This window comes from Parambassis ranga, chromosome 15 (assembly GCF_900634625.1).
Source record: "Parambassis ranga chromosome 15, fParRan2.1, whole genome shotgun sequence".
Taxonomy (NCBI): Eukaryota; Metazoa; Chordata; class Actinopteri; family Ambassidae; genus Parambassis; species Parambassis ranga.
The window spans coordinates 4135511-4154369 of record NC_041035.1 but is presented as its reverse complement, the minus strand read 5'-3'; the positions used below and the strand labels follow the sequence as shown (position 1 = coordinate 4154369).

Below are 18859 nucleotides of genomic sequence, written 5' to 3'. Positions count from 1 at the left end.
AGGCTTAACATTAATAACAAATCTGGTAATCAGTTGTATGCACTTATATGTTGTAACCAAACAATAGCCTGTAACTTAATATCACCCCTATGTAAGATAAGATAAGATAAAACTTTATTTATCCCAGAGAAAATGATTTTGCCAGAGGTTACAGGTTACATTAAAATATAAGAGTATAAATAAATATTAAGTGAGTGGCCCAGTTATACAGTCTGATGTCCACTGGCAGGAAGGACCTCCTGTGGCGTTCTGTGGTGCTCTTTGGTAGTCTCAGTCTACCACTGAATGTGCTCCTGCAGGACAGCAGTGTGTCATGCAGAGGGAAACATGATGTTAAAAACACTGAGGAGTTTCCTCAGTATCCTCCTCTCTGTCACCTCCACCATAGACTCCAGCTCCACTCCAAGGACCGAACCAGCCTTTATAATGAGCTTTTCGAGTCTGTTGGTGTCGGCCGTCCTCATTCTGCTGCCCAAGCACACTACAATGTAGAAGATGATGCTGGAGACCACTGAGTGGTAAAACATCTGCAGCATGGTCTGTTGGATGTTGAAGGACCTGAGTCTTCTTAGAAGATACAGGCGACTCTGTCCCTTCCTGTACAATGCATCCATGTTTATTTGACGAGTCCATCTTGTGGTCAATGTGTAGATGTAAAGCTAGACATACCATTTGAACAAGAACATGATATGTCATTGTAACCTAAGGGGTCATGTGTGCCCTATAGATGCCTTCAATGATGACAATGAATATTACGTTTCTAGGCCTGTTCAGAATCAAACATGATGAATTTATGTTGATTTTACTTGTAAGAACATTACTTCATGACTCTGAAATTTTACTAGTTCTGTGTTTCATTTAAGCTTGTTACCATCCAAGTATTCTGCTGTCAGTTTTCACATTGCGTTATCATTAGTTATCTGTGGAGGCTGTTGAGCATGTGGTGGTGGGAGCCTAAGGGACGGATGGAGTGATGCAGGAGGAAGACTGATGGAGAGAGTGGTGAGCTTCTTTACATGTGTGAATGCATGTGCATGCGGGGTGGGTGTTGTCACCTATCAGGCCCCTCCACTTGACAGCAGTTTGATAATGATTTGGTAGTGTGCGTTAGAGGGGGACAGATGCAGAGCTCAGGGTCAGTGTCAGAGGGTGTTAAGAGCGGGCGTGTCATTGGTGTGTGAGTGAGAAAGAGGGAGACCTCGTTGTGTTTGCGTGTGTGTGCTAGATACAAATGCACACGTGTGTGTGGAGGAGTGTGTAGAGTGTGATAAAGCTGTTGTGGATGCCTTGCAGTACTCTCATGGTTTAGCCAGCCGTATAAGATACAATAAACAAATACGATCCATGCTCTTAAGATTGGGACATAATTTAATTATCTGTTTTATCTTCTTTTTTTCGTTTTCGCCTCCCTTTGATCAAACAACAGCAGCGTGACTTTGCTAATTAATCTTCTGAGTGAACTTTAGCTTTAAAAATATAATAACAATTAGGAATGCCCATCACAGTCGACCACACAACCACACAAATGACATTGATAGTAATTTATACCACAGTAATATGGAATGGGAAATACAAGACAGATCTTTCTGGATTGCACTGGTTCATTCAGTTAATAATTTATTTTCTGTCAATCATCTAAATGGATCAATTGTCTCCTCTGTTATGCTCTACTTCAGACCAGAGACAATGAGGCTCAGAAGGGTTTAGGGTTGTACTCACTACAGCAGACCAAAAGAATCATTTTACCAGTTGCAGTGAGGGACATATTGTATGCGACTGTGAATTTTCTCTTCTGCGAATAAACAAAAATTGGGGGAGAAAGCAACAAATGTGAGATAGGACAGACATATCGTATGTTCATACTGTAATTAGTGCATAAGCCGTAAAACTTACCGATAAACTTCCAGTAGAAAGCAGCATGAAAAAGGAACACTAACTGGCTGATCATATTTATCTGATCTTGTAAAACCTTTTATTTTATACAACTTTGAGAAAATTATCAGTTTCAAATTTGATGTATTGATCCAGTGATCATTTGCTTGCATCCTCCTGTGCTTTTCATTACTCTTAAGTACATAAAAAACAACAGTTTTACTGTATCAGGAAATGTTACCACTTGCTTGAGGGTGATTTATTTCACGGTTTGTTTGTTGGAGGCAGTGTCAGGAATGTGCTTGTGATTTTACTACAGTGTCCATAAAGGTTTTAGAAACCAAAAGCACAATTTGCAATAGTACATCATTTACATTTTTTTGTAGAGAGCTCTGTAAAACTCGGTCATCCACAGTGCAGGAAATGGTTGGTTGGCATTTGTCTCGAATTCATTGATGGAAGAAAGAAAAGAGGAATGTCAGAGGGGGTCAGCAGGAAAATAAGGGGGGAGGAGGGAGAAAGACAAGAGTCTGAACCCTAATCTGTATCATGGTCTGACACTGCCGTTAGTGTGTGTGTGTGTGTGAGAGAGAGTGAGGGGCTTAAACAGGCATCTGCCACAAGCCTTGATAACAGACCAACACTCCAGTTACATCCCAACGCTCTAATTATACAGACTAATCCAACAATACAATGCAGTGTACACAGAGCATTAAGCTTTTAAGTACACATGGATGACAAAAGAATACACAGTATGGCTACAACAAAGAGCCTTAAATGCATGATCAATAGATGCAACAGTTAGCTAACCTTTCAGTAGATTTATTTTCCAAAGTGCTGATCAGAAACCTTCCTTGTAGGCTTGTGCAAAATCGTATCGTGTGCAATTAATCGTCAGAAAAACTGTCATCGATTAATGGCGATAAGTGCCTCGTCATGATGGCACATATAGTGTGCAATGTATGTCACCATCACCCGCAAGCGCGCACATGTGAGCCCACAATAACAATAATTGCGGAAGGCAGTGGTATTCAGAAATGATGCGGAGCAGCACCTTCCTAACAGGTTCAACGTCTGTCACCATAAGCCGGAGTCCGAAGAAAGCCGAAGAAAGCGCAACAAGGCCATGCGTGGCACTATATACTACAGTGTATATACAGTGTATATACAGTATACAGTGCGCACATGCATTAGGTCTGAAGCGTGGAGCGTTGGTTGTTACCATGGTAACTGATGTTTGTTGTTATCAAAAGAATTGGAATTGGAAAGAATTCCACTCAGCCGAGAATCCGAGGTGCTCCTTATGACCAAACTAAGTGTAACAGGTTGATTTGCACAGACATACATTTAAATGTGGAACTGTCCGGTTTGTTTGTTGTTTGACACATTTTTTAACTTGAATTAATCACGGATGTGACTTTTCTGGACTTATTTGTTGAATATATTTGATTAATATTAATGTTGATATGCACTGCTCTGTGACCTAAGGATAAGGATTTGAAGGACAAAGTTACTTTAAATGTTTGCTTCATTATTATTTTGAAGCAGTTTGTGCATCTGTTATCAATACATATTTCAAACATGGCTGGTTGGTGCCTAATCACTACTTACCAGCTTAACCTGTTAGAATGAAGGAGTTAACTTGACTGATGATTTGTCAGTATCATTTTAGAACAATGTGGTGGTTTAGAGTAAAAAACATGTAAGTGCAATTGTCATCAATTAATCATCAAATTAATCATTATTGGCTAAATGCCACGATTAATTGATTAATTTTTTTTGCCAGTATCGCCCAACCCTACTTCCTTGTACTTCCCACAATTTCTTCACGGTTACAAAAGGTGTGATTACTCAGTTGATTTGCTTTTTTTCTGCAGTTTACCTCCTCAGTGTTCAGTTACCAGTTCTTACCAGCGGCTGAGTATTAGTAGTGTGAGTTTATTTTAGATTCAGACTTTAACTAGAAATGTGATCGCTTTTTTCTCTTGTTTAAAAAATGAAGAAATTTCCTGTAGATACTCTGCTGCTTCTGTATTCTTTCAGTTGTCGCTCTGAAAGTGTGTGCCTGTGTGTGTTTGTGTAGGGTGGGCTTTGTTCCTCTGACCTAGTTAAGCTGGTTACTTTGTCCTCCCACTCAGATGATAATGGGGCACACACACTTCGCAATACAGCCTTCAGTCAGGACAATTTGAAAATAGGCTCTGTCAAAGTGTCCACATACATTAATTCTTTCTAAAAGGAGACATGCCTTTCAATATATATTAATACCAATTAAAGTTAATCAGTTAAAAAACTAAAGTTTTATGATTTGGGACCGGATTCTTTAGCAGAATGTCATCACTCAGTAACTAAACCTCTGTTTACACACCACATGAAAAAAGTCAGCAACCCACACATGCACTCGCACAACCTCACTAAGTCCTGGTTTGTTGCAGTGTGTGTCACATTAGTACTTTGGGTTGTCTGCTGGCCACAGCGATATAGAAGGGGGACAGCAGATCTGGATCTGATTAACATACTTCTACTAGGGCACACATAGCGGTGCTGAGCAGAGGTTCATTTCATTCATTTTTATAATTTGGACCTTAAAAATACATTTGACCTTCTAAGTTATCTCAAATATTGAATGTTTACAAACATCTAAAAACACACTACAGTTTCAGTTTGTAGTGCCTAAGAGAAACAGTGACTTTAAAAAGACTCCAGTGGGGCTTTTCACAGACCAGCAGTAAAAACTGGTGTTCACTGTGGTCAGCTCCCAAGTGAGAATGTTTGTAAATGAGTCAGTGTGAAGCAGAGTGGTTTTTGGAAAGAAATGACTGTGCTCAGGCAGCCTGCCCTGCATAATAAAGGAAGGAATCAGAATACACCATGACAACAACAGGTCAACAATCGTTTTTATGTGGACTCTAATTTCAAAACATGGTTGTAAAGGTGAGTGTAAGTTCAACTTTCAGATTATCGCAACTGTAATCTTTCAAGGCTTACTCGGCTGAGGAACAAATAGACACTCACAACTTAAACATTAGAAGGCAGCAGTTTGTAACATTAACTCCAGACTTTGCTGGAATTGTTTACTCTAGCTGAGTCTGTGTACTGTATGAGCACCTCTGGCAGGTGAGGTGAGCTCACACATCATTTGGTTCTTTTAACTTGCTGTTAAGCATCCAGTTACAAGGCTCACCAGCGAAATGCTGTCAATGTGGTTTTATTACTAAATAAGTTTTGTTGTTTTATAGACCAATTTAATCCTCATGAGGTGAGATAATCAGAACAGACATCCATTTTTCTGCATGTTTCAGGTGTTGTGTAGTTCCAGAAGACTGAGTGAACCATGGCACAGTTCCCAACTACATTCACAGGTCAGTATGTGTGTACCGCTATATTACATTTCCCTTAGGAGGTGTCTCCAATGAGTATTCAGCTACATGGTTACCATCACTTCTTTGTAGTATTCCACAAGTCCATTAGAAGACAAACCACAGCTTCTCAGAAAGCCACAAGTCAGATGATAGCAAAACAAACACTGCCCCTCAAACATGGATCAAATTGGTGCTTTCCTACTTCAGGCTTTTGAATATGTCTAAAATGTTTAATACTTTCACAGCACAATCAAATAATAAAGAATCTATAATCAAGTCTATGTAAATATTGACCTGACATTTGTGACTGGAAGAATCGAATTATGATCTTCAAGATGATTCCCACTCCTTCATAAATAAAACAAATGCGTGCCTGTTATTCCTTTTACGACTGTTTGGCATAAATCCAACGCAGTAATGTAAAGGCTACTGAGTAGGCAACAGTGTTTAAAGGAAATACATTCCTATCAGACTCAGCAGCAGTTATTCTTTACGTTAGAAAATGAGTCATCATGATTTACTTAACATGGACATTGCCAGTACACGGTACTGAATGGACTGTTAGTTGGAATTGAACTCATCTGTTTTGTCAGTAAAGACTGAAGTCATTGTAGTGGCTGTGTAATATGCTCTAACATAAAATATCCATCTATCCATTCTTACTTTATTACTTAATGACTCTGTGTGTTCCCATGTAAGAGGAACAGGAACTGAAACTCATGACTAACACATTCTTCTCATGTCTTAATTCTCTACCTGTCTTTGACTTTGTCCTTGGCCTTCATGGTTGTGACGTACATGTGTCTTTGTGTTTTTTTTAATGTGTGTGTTAGGTCCAGATGTGTTTCTGATCTCGGTGGATGAGAGAGCCAAACATGATCAGCAATTTCACAGCCTCTCTCCAACTGCTGGGGGTTACATCACAGGTAATAGCTTCTTCCCCTTCCCTCATATTCAGACACCTCACATACCCGTACAGGGCATGATGGGTAGGGTGAGATAAGGGCATGAACAAGGCAAGTGTCACATGGCTTACTGTTGGCTATGTGGGGAACTTGCTGTCCAGGTGTCAAATGTCTGTAATGCTTGATGTGTGTAACAGGAGATGGAATCTGAATGAAGGAAGCAGCACATTGCAAATAACTGCTAAAAATGTACAAATGTGATTTACTTCCAAAAGCAGATGCAGTGTTTATTTTGTGTTTTATTGACTCTTACAGTCTGTGGTGTAACCTTACATCTTGTTTCTGTTTGTCAGGTGACCAGGCCAGGAACTTTTTCCTACAATCAGGGCTACCCCCGCCCATCCTCGCCCAAATATGGTGCGTCACACAGCCAGGAAGGGACTGCTAGCTTACAGCCCGACAACCTAATTATCTCTTTCCATAGCAAAAAAACTATATTACTACTATACTACTGTTATTTCTCTGTGTATCTGCAGGGCTCTGGCTGATATGAACAGTGATGGCCGCATGGATATTCATGAGTTCTCTATCGCCATGAAACTCATCAAGTTAAAACTCCAGGGTCACCCCCTGCCCCCGACTCTTCCTCCCAGTATGAAACAACCCCCACTGCCTTTACCCCCACAGACTGGCTTTGGTGAGACTGAGCGTGTGCTGTGAAGATTGCTGTTGCAATGCTTGTTTTCTAAGTACAGTTTAATGTCATAACAGTGATGTAATCCTTCGTTGGTCCTGTGGCAACTTCATGTCACCACTGTTGTGTGTTCTCTGGTAAAACACTGCAGATGCATTTCATAAGGATGATGATGTCAGTCTTTCTTTTGCAGAGGTCATATAGAAAATGTTTGCCCCTCACAACTCTGCCTACTGTGCGTTTAGTGCTAATCAATATAGTTATAATGCAAACACATAAAGTAATATTGCTGTCCTTCAGATGTGCACTGCAGCTCTCACACTCCATTTATGTAATGGTTTGATAGACTCTTTGCAAGAAAAGAAAATGTCTGATCTGTGCTGTTATTTTGTTTCTCCAGGCATGCCACCCATGGCTCCCATTCCAACTCCTCTGCCGGGCGTGCCCCCACTCCCCCTGCCTCCTCTTCCTGTTGGGGTGTCTCCCCCACTTGTCTCATCTGCGCCGCCTCCCCTCCCACAGCCCATTGCAAATGGAGCTCCTCCCACAAGCATGATACAGCCCATCTCAGGCTTCTCCCACCCAGGTAGCACAGCAACACAGAGGAAAGCACCATGTGTTCACATTCCACTTCTTAGCTTCTATTTACACATAATATACAGTTATATTTACATGTTAGACAGTTGCATGAATACTGACTGCTGCTCATATTATAAGCAGATCAGTGTGGTGTTGTAAAGTTAGAGCTTTTTAAAAAAATGTTTTAAATGTTCTGAATTTTAAAATGTACAATGTTCTGTCACCTTTAGCTCCTTCTGTCAACAAGTCCTCATCATTTAACCGTTCCAGTACCAAATTACAGAAGGGGCCCTCATTTGATGCCGCTGGGTAGGTCAAAGAATCCTGAATGTCAGCTTTCATATAAAAGTGGTTACATCTTTTTAAGCTAGCATCATAGCCCTAGCTTTTTATGTTGTAGACTCTGTTAGAGCTTATTTTTCTGTTATTCATTCCAGTAGTCAGCCTCCCTCTGATTGGGCAGTTCCTCAGTCCTCGAGGCTGAAGTACAGACAGCTTTTTAACTCCCATGACAAGATGATGAGCGGACATCTCACTGGTACTAACATGTTAATATATGTTATCGTAATATGTCGTATTTGTCTCAGCATTTTAGTTCCTTTGAATCTAATGTGCGTCTGTGGTTCAGGTCCCCAGGCTCGTACTATCCTGATGCAGTCCAGTCTTCCCCAGACCCAGCTAGCCACGATATGGTCAGTATTTCGAAATTCATCCATTCGATCTTATCAAGATGACTATTTCCTCACATATGATTTTCGTCCCCTCAGGAGCCTATCAGACATCGATCAGGATGGAAAGTTAACAGCTGAAGAGTTTATCTTAGCTATGCACCTCATAGATATGGCTATGTCAGGGTTACCGCTCCCTCCTGTGTTACCACCAGATTACCTCCCACCATCATTTAGGTAAGGACTGTAATGAATCCCTCAAAAGCTAGTGACAGTAACTACTTGAGAAATTTGTCACATACACAGTTGTGCATCGTACAATACATAGTGAACTGTTTGTATTGTTTATATTGAACCGTTGTTTACATAAACTTCAGTAAGTTACTGTGTTCCTTGTGTGTGTGATGCCACAGCATTAAAGGTGATTTGTTGCTCACATGATGTGTGTTAAAGGCGTGTACGAAGTGACAGTGTTCAGTCAGACCAGAAGAGCGTCCAGGAGGAGGCAGAGGAAGAGGCGGAGAGCATTCAAGACAAAAAATTACCAGGTGTGTTGACCTTGTGTGGAACTGTGTGGTTCTATAATCTATTCTGATTAACAAAGATAACTTCTAATGTAAAACCTTCAGGTACAGTTAGTGTTACTGTACTGCTTTGTGTGTACAAGCAGTACGGGTGTCTGTATTTTTTCTTTTATTATTAGTATTTTCATGTCTGTGATCTATTGGCTGCATACAAAGCATTAAACTGCCTTAATTGTCAGAACCAGTGTTTAGGATGCAAAGGGAACCACAGTCTGTTTTTTTCTGTTATGTGTTTTTGGCAGTTTCATTTAAAACAGACTAGTTTGTTTGTTTTGTTTGTATCAATACTATTATACTCCATGTTTCTGACCACAGTGACGTTTGAGGATAAGAAGAGGGAGAACTTTGAGCGAGGGAACCTGGAGTTGGAGAAGAGACGTCAGGCTCTGCAGGAGCAGCAGAGGAAAGAACAGGAGAGGCTGGCTGCTCTGGAGAGGGAGGAGCAGGAACGAAAGGTACACAATATTGACCATTTCCATACAGTATGTAATTTGAATTGGTGATGTTTATGGCTTGCATATAAACCCATAAAATATATGGTGCTTTCACTGTACCAGCCACAGTCTCCTGTCTCAGTATTTGTTCAAATTTTGTTTTTAAAACTAGAAGGAAATAAAAATTAATTGGGGAAAAAATAAGGGCTGTTTATTCTGCCAGCTCATATGTTTGTTTGTGTTACAGGAACGCGAGCGTCTGGAGCAGGAGAGAAGACGACAACAAGAGCTTGAAAAACAACTGGAGAAACAGAGAGAGCTGGAGAGGCAGAGGGAGGAGGAGAGACGCAAAGAAATCGAGAGGAGAGAGGTAGCGGAGAAAACGATTTCCATGCATCTGCGTTTTAATTGAAGAGTTTTGGTTGAGCTGCTGCAAACTTATAATTACATCTGCTGCAGACAACTTAGAAGCCTTTCAGCACCCTCCTTAAATCTCAGCTCTTCCAGTAAGAGCCTAATTTACACCTCTGAGGCAGATGCCTTGTTGTGTATAATGAAGTGTGTACTATATGACTGCAGCCTGATGTAATACTCAATCTTGTGTAAATTTAGAATGCAGTTGCAGTTTTAGGAGCTGTAATATAGTGTTGTGAAATTAAATTTCTCGTTCCAGGCTGCTAAGCGGGAATTAGAGCGCCAGCGTCAGTTGGAGTGGGAGCGGCAACGTCGCCAGGAGCTTCTGACTCAAAGAAACCGGGAGCAGGAAAGCATAGTGCTGCTCAAAGCCAGAAAGAAGACCCTGGAATTTGAACTTGAAGCTCTGGTAATCAAAACTATACACCAGCACCTGTGAGAGTAGTAGACATGTAGTGTTACATCATATCATTTGGAAATACTAAAAGAGAGAATTCATTGAGTAACTGAAGTGAAGCAAAGGCCAGCGAGTGTATGTATTAAACATATTTACATCCGATCACAGAATGACAAGAAGACTCAGTTGGAGGGTAAACTGAAGGATGTTCGGTTTCGTCTGTCGGCTCAGAGGAGAGAGGTGGAGCAGACCAACCAGACCAGAGAAACGCGCATTGCAGAAATCACACTGCTACAACAGCAGCTACAGGTGTTCTAAACAAACACAACCCCCTCAGGTTCTGCCATTCGTCTTATCACTTGAGAAAGTGGTGTGTCATTTTCTGCTGTTCTGTTCTGGTTGTGTACAGGACTCCCAGCAGTGGTTAGGGAGGCTAATTCCTGATAAACAGAGTCTCAACGACCAGCTGAAGCAGGTTCAGCAGAACAGTCTGCATCGTGAGTACTACATATTAGAATTTGAATGAAACCAAGAGAAATGTTTGGTTTATATACATTTTTATTCTGTGAATAATGAGCTTTTGGCATTGCTAACTGACTATTTAACCTGACAGTCTTGTTCTGCCCTTCTCTCTCTCTCTGTGCATTTAGGTGATAGTCTGTCGTGCCTGCAAAAAGCCGTTGAGCAGAAAGAGACGAGCAGACAGCAGCTCAGAGAGCAGCTGGATGCTGTGGAGAGAGAGACCAGGGCCAAACTGCTGGAAATAGACGCTTTCAACACCCAACTGAAGGTAAACTGCTAATGTAGTAACAAGTTATTTAAGGACAGGAGAGGACAGCTATGTATACCCCAGGAAATACCTGGTTACACAATTATGTAGTTTGACTAATAAGCAAAAAAATTCATTAACTAATCTGACAGGATTGATGTATTAGGTACACTTAAAATTAGGGATGTCCCGATCTAATCATGTGATCAGGAATCGGGCCCGATTACGTGATTTCAGACTCGATCGGAATCGGACATTACCTCCCGGTCAGGACTCGGATATATATTTATTAGGTGATTAGAAGTTAACGCCTTCGCTGCAGGGTGGCTCTGTGTCCTGTAGTGTAGGGGTATGACAGTTGCTTTTGGTGCGAGAGGTCCGGGGTTCGAGACCTCGATGAGCTGCTGCGTGTGTGAAATCTCCCAATGCGGTGGCAGAGACACACAACCACACAGGTTTTGCTGCAATGAGTGCCTTTATAGAGTCGGATCAGGACTCGGTATCGGCAGATACTCAAAATCAAATGAGTTAGACTCGGACTCGAGGGCAAAAAAACCTGATCGGGACATCCCTACTTAAAATGAAGCTGTAAAAGATATGGCTTCAAAACAGTTATATTGACTAATGTTTTACACACAACAGGGTAGCAGACATATGTTTTTTTTTATCAAGGAAAATGCAAGAGCACTTTACATTTTCACACACGTGGGCTTCTTAACTTGTGAAAGCTAAACTTTAAAAATTTAATTTAAGTTGCACTTAAATTAATAAAACACTCACTATCCCACATTATTTGTCTAATAAGGTAGTGGTATGTCTGCCTGTAAATGTTATAGATCTGTTTAACTAAACCTCATTAAGTATTTTGGTAACACAGTAATTGTTTCCTTAATGATGTCCTGTCTCATCCCTCGACTCCATTCTCACAGCTTATCAGTGAAATATAATTGTTAATGTTTCTGGTTTTTATATTTGTAGCTTACTTCTGCATGTGTGTTTGCGTTCATGTTAATGTGTTTTTACATGCAATGATGTGGTTTGGTAAACGTTGAGCTCTACACAGGAACACAGGGTTGCTGCTTAATGTAAGTCAAAGATGGAGCAGTCTAAGTTTCCTGGAGAAACCTTTCTTCTTGTTTTGTTAGACAGAGAGTTAGTCCTGGGGTCTACTGCAACATGGATGAAAGTTGTTACAGTAAGATGAAGGACGAGTAGGAAAGGGAGGAAAGAAGAGACAGCACAGACCACAGTAAACTAATTTTTCTAATGGCTAATCTAATGAAACTGGCTCTGAGCTTTATTCAGTGCAGACAACAGTATACAGTGGTTTAGAAAAGCAAAGCAGCTTTCCAATGACAGCAACCGTTTGGATGATTATTTTTCTTCACAGTAAAGTGCCTCTATGTCTCAGTGGTGTAAGTTTTTGCTGAACACAGGCATTGACCACTGAGATTTGAACTATGTTTGACTATACTTCCTTACACTTCCCCTTTCACACCACTTTTTCTCCCTGAAATCTTCTCTTGTTACACTGCTGTACTCTCATCTGTCCTCTGCACCCACTGGGACTCTTCATCCACAATGCTGCCTCTACTCGCTGTCCATGTCTATACTTGTTCCTGCTTTCCATTCATTTTCCTCCCTATTGTATTCTTGATTTAATCCACATAATAAACCCTTCCTTCTATATTTTCTACTCCTTTTATTTTATCTCCTACACTGGCCTTTTGCTCCCTTGCCCATGCCAGTCTCTGTGTGAGTTCTATGCCAACCACTGTGCCAGGATAGAAGCCCTGCGACGCCAGCTTCAGGAGGAACAGAGAGGGAGACAGGTAGAGCACACTGCCACTGCTGGACTGGGGTGGTACTGCAGCTGGGATTATACTCTGTTATATAAAATAATATCTTAATCTTTCAATAATCTTTCTGCTGTTAATGGCAGACCCATCTGGATTTGCATTTGGATTGGACTGCACTATGTTAAAAAGGAGTTACATATCAAACACTGTTCACCCTCTTGTCTACTAACATGCCAGCTACAGATGTTTTCGTCACTGTAGAAGACGTTGCTGTCTATCACAGACATACCAGACTTTTGTAAAGACTGGCCTGTGGTAAACATGTATGCTGCACTGTGCTGCCCCCGCCAGGCAAATAGATGCATTGCAGCAGTTTGAGGCCTCACTGTTATTGTTAAAAACAAAACTCACACTGATGTTATGGTTCTTGTGTGTTTTCTAATCTCAGATATATGCAGGTTTGCAATGCTAATCCAGAACAAATAAGTGCTTTCTTGATGAAACTACTAACAAAGGAAATTTAAACAGTAACAGTAAACTCCTCACATCCTTTGTTAACTATGGAACATTGTCTATTAATTAATATAGAATATAAGAAGCTAAGATTATTGTCTGTTATCCATTAGTTTAGATGAATAAAAAAAAAAGACAGATCAGGCTTGCTGTGTGCTGCGCTTCATAGGCTGCCAGCTGGGCTGTTGCCAGCCTGTTTTTGTAACACTGAATATTTACAGTTGTAACAGCACATTAGTCATTACAGTGAATCACACAGCCTCTCCTTATGAGTCTCTGTTTTTGTTAAAGCTCTAAAAGAAAGTGAAGTAAAAAAAAACACAAAAACAGATCTAATGCTGAATTATGAAGACTCAGACATGAACATTTATGAACTGTCCTGTGTCCACCATCGTCCACAGAGCTCTGAAATAAACTTGCAACACATTCTATCTAAAACATTAACTCTATGCATGTATGTCTGTTGAACTGTTGTGTGTGTGCGTGTATGTGTGTGTTTCAGCACCAGGAACAGGGACAGCTACAGGAGTGTGTGTCAGCCGTCAGAGTGTGTCTGGCTCGGCTAGACTACGTTATAAAGGTCCATGCAACAGTCCAGCTCTCTCTCTCCTGACCTCACTCTGTGTCTTTCTCTTTCTCTCTAACCTTATATTCTTTTCTCTAATCTCCTTCTTTGCCTTATCTTTTATCATTCTCCCTCTTTGTCTTTCACTCTGTAAATTTCTTACCCTCTCTATTCTTTTTTTTGCTAAGGTGGTGTTAGCTTATTACTTATCCACCTGTCTAGTTATGCTCCCATAGTTAACACCGTAGGCTAGGGCAGCAGGTGTTCTTGATCAAGTGACTTTATGCTGGGCTGCTTTACTAGATTACTACATTACCTGTATGCTACCAAATGATGTTTCAGCCAGACAAGTAGAAGTGTATCAGGCTACTATGCTGATAACACAGACTTTACGTGAATGAATGAATGTGTGTGTGCGTGTAGTCCTTTGTCTCCTCCACTTCCTGTTGCGGGTATTTTTGTGTGGAGTTATGCTCCTGTGTCAGTCTCTCCTCTCTGACTGGTTTGCCTGTTTCTCAAGGTTTTCTCATGTTGGTTGTTTGGCTGAAACACGACAGCTGCCTTGTGTTGTTATAGTAACAGTATGTTCTAATGGCACAGCTGGTTGTCATGACTACACAGAACTGCCCCCCCTGCCTCCACCTCTGCACACCCTCAAATCCACCCACTTCAACCCGTCCTTTTTTTTTATTATTTTATTTTTTTTAATTTACTCTAACCCTTACCATGAACAGACTGTGGCTCATGCAAGCTCCGCCCCATCACCTGAGAGCCTGAGAATTTTGGGCTGAGTCTGTGCCAACTTCCAGTAGTGACAAAGTCCCTCATTCCAGTGATGTCCCTACCCCAAAAAGATTTTAAAAGTAATCCCTAAATTTACTTAATACCTAACATCAATTTTGCAGGTTGTTTGATATTTATTCTCTTCAGTCATTGGGATCACATTGAAAGGCTTTGAAAGTGCTGGACATCTGTTTATGCATGCCAGCTTAAGCTGCTCAAGAGTCACAGTGGTTTAAAATCCTGTTCAGACAGAATCTGCAGAGAACAGGGGGAAAAGGAAGTGACTGTCCATGGTGAAAACATTGGCGGAGATGGTCTTACTGGATTCCCTGTCACTCATTGGCTGCTTGTTGCATTTGTACAGGTGATGCAGTCAGGATTTGTGTCTCACCCTCCCAACCAGTATGTAGCACCAGTGGAAGAATCAGAAGAATTTCAAAGCAATATATTCTTATTTGAGTATTTTTGACAATTTAAGTTGATTCTTTTGTCATTTTGGAGTACATAACACTGTTACCAGCAGGGTCATTCTTTGCCCCAGTGACACTGTAGAAGGGGCGGAGCTTGCCTCAATCACCTGACTAATACAGACTTGCTGCTGCTGCTGGTGTTGTTGTTCTTGTTTGTTGTCGATGGAAACCCATAGCAACCAACCCTCTGCTCCCACTTCCTCCTCATTACTGTTCCTTCCTGTATCCCGTGATGCTTTGCAGGAGCTGCGGGAGATCCACAGCCGGCAGCAGAGACAGAAACAGAAGGAGCTAGGGGGAGACACAAACTCACAGTCTCTCATACACACCCAGAGCGAGAGAAAATCTGTGGAGTTGCAAGAGAGCAGGTGAGGTTGGGATCAAGGGTATGGATACATTTTAAAATACTGTATAGGTTTCGCTTTATAATATGAAAATACCTCTTGCCACAGATTGTCGTCAGATGAAGGTGTCACCTGGCGGGATGAAGCACCAAGCTCTGCTCCTAAACCTCCCAGCCCGCCCTCCGTCTCGGCTCCCCATGCCTGGCTGAACAGGGTGACACAGGAGGAGGAGGAAAGGAGGAGGAGAGGAATGGAGGAGGAAGAAGAGGGCAGGAAAGGAGCAGGATCGATAGAAGAGAATGAGGAAGAGGGCAGGGGGAAGAAGGACATGCAGGATAAACTCAACAAGCTGTTCAGCCAGCCAGCTGACCCCTGGGCTTCAGCAGGTGTGTTAAATAGCAGATTGTAATAGTGAACTGGATTTTAGTCTGTGTGTCTAATATATATATCTTGTCTATCTTTACTTAAAGTGGAGAAGGCTCCAGGTCCCAGTCTCTTTGACCAGAAGGTGCCAGTTAGTAGCTTTGACCAGCAGCCAGTGAAGGTGGTCTACTATAGGGCCCTATATCCATTTGATGCTCGTAGCCATGATGAGATCAGCATCACTCCTGGAGATGTCATCATGGTATGCACAAACATCTGGAGCCTATACATAGCTCAGAGAAAATGATGCACACAAATGACTTCACCTGCTGTCACTGATAACTCCTCCTTTTGTCCCTTTGACTCTGTCTTCTGCATGTGTATGACTGCGTGTTGTGTGTATTAACTATTTCCTCTCCTCTCTGCTGTGCAAACTGAAGGTGAAGGGGGAATGGGTAAGTTCTTGCCCCCCCCCATCAAGTGTTGTGCCTCCACCAATCACAAGCCAGAACGCTGTCATGGGTCCATCTCATGTCATCTTCATGTTCATTCATTTGGCAGTGGATGGATGTTGGCTTCTTTTTCTTTTTAATCAGAAATGCTGCAAATCATGGTTAATGTGAAAGGGTGTGGATGTGTTTAAGAAATGCAAGGGTTCACTCACACATTTCTGCTTTGTGAAAAGTGCTATTTTATTATTTCTTTAATGTTTTTTATTTAATAAACTAGCTTCCCATTTTTGTTTTAAACATGTTACACATTTAACTCTACTTTCAAATGATGGAAACTTAGCATTAGCTATGAGTCGATTCAATAAATATAACGCAGAATGTATAATACCCTTGGTGGGCATGCCACATATACAAGTGGAACCTATACAAAGGACTGATTCGTCTCTGAACAGCTGTTGTGGCCTTTTGTTGTTTACGCCTCATCTCTGTAAATTACCACATTAGGGCCCCCCTCTTGCCTCAGTCCCATCCTAACCCTGCCTCTCTGCTCCGATAGGTGGATGAGTCCCAAACCGGTGAGCCCGGCTGGCTGGGAGGTGAGCTCAGAGGACGGACAGGATGGTTTCCAGCAAATTATGCCGAGCGGATACCTGACAGCGAAGCACCCATCAGCCTGCGCACCGCAGCCACAGCTACACCCACGTCAGCCCAGCAGCCAATCACTACACCCCCTCCTCCCTCTGGACACGCCTCCTCCTCCACATCATCTGCTAACAGTAACTGGGCTGACTTTAGCACTACGTATGTGATGTTGATAAAATCAGAGTCCGATTAGTGAACATTGACAGTTAATCTTTGTCTCATTATATGACTCATTTATTTTGTTTCCTTGATGTATTTTCAGCTGGCCCTCTAACACAGCTAGCCAATCAGATAGCGAGGGTTGGGACGCATGGCCAACCTCTTCCTCCAGTCAGAATCCTTCTCTGAGTGTTCCATCAGCTCAACTACGGCAACGATCCGCCTTCACACCTGCAACCATGACTACAGGCTCCTCTCCTTCTCCTGTGCTGGGACAGGTAACGAGTTGATGAAGCTCATTGTAAATTCTGCCCATTTAGGCAAAAGACAGAATGATTTTTCCACAGCCGATCATGATCATGACTCTGAGATGGAATAATTGTTTTTAATTAGGGAGAGAAAGTCGAGGGTCTTCAGGCTCAGGCACTGTATCCCTGGAGGGCCAAGAAGGACAACCACCTCAACTTCAACAAGAACGAGGTAAATGTCCAGTGACCTTAACTTGTGTCTTAAGTCCAAGTGGTGGTTTGGTTCATGTGCGTTGGTCTCTTTTTGGTGAATTCTGTGTAATTTTGCTAATATTCTTCTTAATCCAGATAATAACAGTGTTGGAGCAGCAGGACATGTGGTGGTTAGGTGAACTTCAGACTGGACAAAGAGGCTGGTTCCCCAAAAGTTATGTCAAGCTCATCTCTGCCACCATGCCGCCTCCTCCAAGTGCTTCAGTAAGAGGCAAAAATAGCAGGTAGGTTAAAAAGCTCACATTTAGGACTTTCCTGCACGAAATGCTGTCACTTCTCAGATTACAGTTGGGTCAGAATATAGCATAATTTTGCCCCTGTTGCTGACCTTTGGAGTTGGGAACTTCTGGGATTAAATCCCTGTTTGTCACATGATTCAGTTCTATCAGTGGAAGTGCAGCCACAGATATATGGAGCCAAATCGGGGTCATAAGTTTTGTTAACCTGAAAAAATAAAATTCATTCAAACACTAAAACTTGAAACTGAAAATTTATGTTTTGATGTTGATTTTTTTCAGTTCAAAATTTTTTTGGAATCAACTTTGAAATTCTTTTGAATAAATAGTTTATTTTCAGGTTTCATGTCAATAATTATTTTCATATTTACCATTTTATTTTTTAAGTTTCAGAGTTTTTGTTTTCAGATTCAAATCTTAATTTTTTACAGTTTCACATCTTGTTTCTTCAGGTTCAAATCTTTTTTTCGCTTTCGCCTCTCCTTTTTTCACCTTTGAGGTTTTGACCCTGATTTTGCGGGGGGGGGTGGGACATGGGTGTGGCCTGCTGAGTGACAGCAGGACAATGAACGCTGAGGCAGAGCGCGCTCTGGGCTGAGGCCTTAGCTCGGCCATGGTGCCTTCAGGGAACATCGGACGTGTGCTCAGTTAAACTCAACATGCGCTATCTATCGTATTGACGTGACTGGCTGCAAAACACTGACACCAGGCAAAGTTGTAGACAGTGTTGCATCAAAAGGGAGAATATTAATAATTTGTGGAAGCGATAAGACGCTAAACACATCATGCAGGCCTCCTGGCGGACCCTGTAAGGAACTATCGGCTGGCTGTCACTCTCTTCCTGCTCTGTGCACCAGAGAAGTAATAAGCGTCGGTGCTGAGTTACAGCGAGACTCAACTGGTGAAAACACCGAATACGTTCAGCGTTCATTGTCCTGCTGTCACTCAGCAGGCCACACCCATGTCCCACCCCCCCGCAAAATCGGGGTCAAAACCTCAAAGGTGAAAAAAGGAGAGGCGAAAGTGGAAAAAAGATTTGAACCTGAAGAAACAAGATGTGAAACTGTAAAAAATTAAGATTTGAATCTGAAAACAAAAACTCTGAAACTTAAAAAATAAAATGGTAAATATGAAAATAATTATTGACATGAAACCTGAAAATAAACTATTTATTCAAAAGAATTTCAAAGTTGATTCCAAAAACATTTTGAACTGAAAAAAATCAACATCAAAACATAAATTTTCAGTTTCAAGTTTTAGTGTTTGAATGAATTTTATTTTTTCAGGTTAACAAAACTTATGACCCTGATTTGGCTCCATACAGATAGGACCAT

The 18859-nt window shown here is 41.5% G+C and overlaps 1 protein-coding gene across 4 annotated transcripts in view; it reads left to right on the top strand.

The window, feature by feature from the left end:
* LOC114447695 (intersectin-1-like) overlaps positions 1–18859 on the top strand; it is a 33652-nt gene that overhangs the window by 1690 nt on the left and 13103 nt on the right. For 2 of the 4 annotated variants that reach the window (XM_028424094.1, XM_028424095.1), the window contains exons 2-25: positions 5175–5234; positions 6068–6160; positions 6493–6556; positions 6676–6836; positions 7234–7419; positions 7643–7721; positions 7850–7950; positions 8041–8104; positions 8180–8317; positions 8534–8628; positions 8980–9119; positions 9346–9468; positions 9772–9921; positions 10078–10218; positions 10319–10406; positions 10560–10699; positions 12427–12510; positions 15052–15176; positions 15261–15538; positions 15623–15777; positions 16524–16768; positions 16872–17046; positions 17162–17248; positions 17365–17513. In XM_028424094.1, coding sequence (XP_028279895.1) covers positions 5207–5234; positions 6068–6160; positions 6493–6556; positions 6676–6836; positions 7234–7419; positions 7643–7721; positions 7850–7950; positions 8041–8104; positions 8180–8317; positions 8534–8628; positions 8980–9119; positions 9346–9468; positions 9772–9921; positions 10078–10218; positions 10319–10406; positions 10560–10699; positions 12427–12510; positions 15052–15176; positions 15261–15538; positions 15623–15777; positions 16524–16768; positions 16872–17046; positions 17162–17248; positions 17365–17513 — 3089 coding nt within the window. In that variant the 5' untranslated portion in view covers positions 5175–5206. The remainder of the gene's footprint in view (positions 1–5174; positions 5235–6067; positions 6161–6492; positions 6557–6675; positions 6837–7233; positions 7420–7642; positions 7722–7849; positions 7951–8040; positions 8105–8179; positions 8318–8533; positions 8629–8979; positions 9120–9345; positions 9469–9771; positions 9922–10077; positions 10219–10318; positions 10407–10559; positions 10700–12426; positions 12511–15051; positions 15177–15260; positions 15539–15622; positions 15778–16523; positions 16769–16871; positions 17047–17161; positions 17249–17364; positions 17514–18859) is intronic. The other 2 variants (XM_028424097.1, XM_028424096.1) reach the window with 1 other exon arrangement.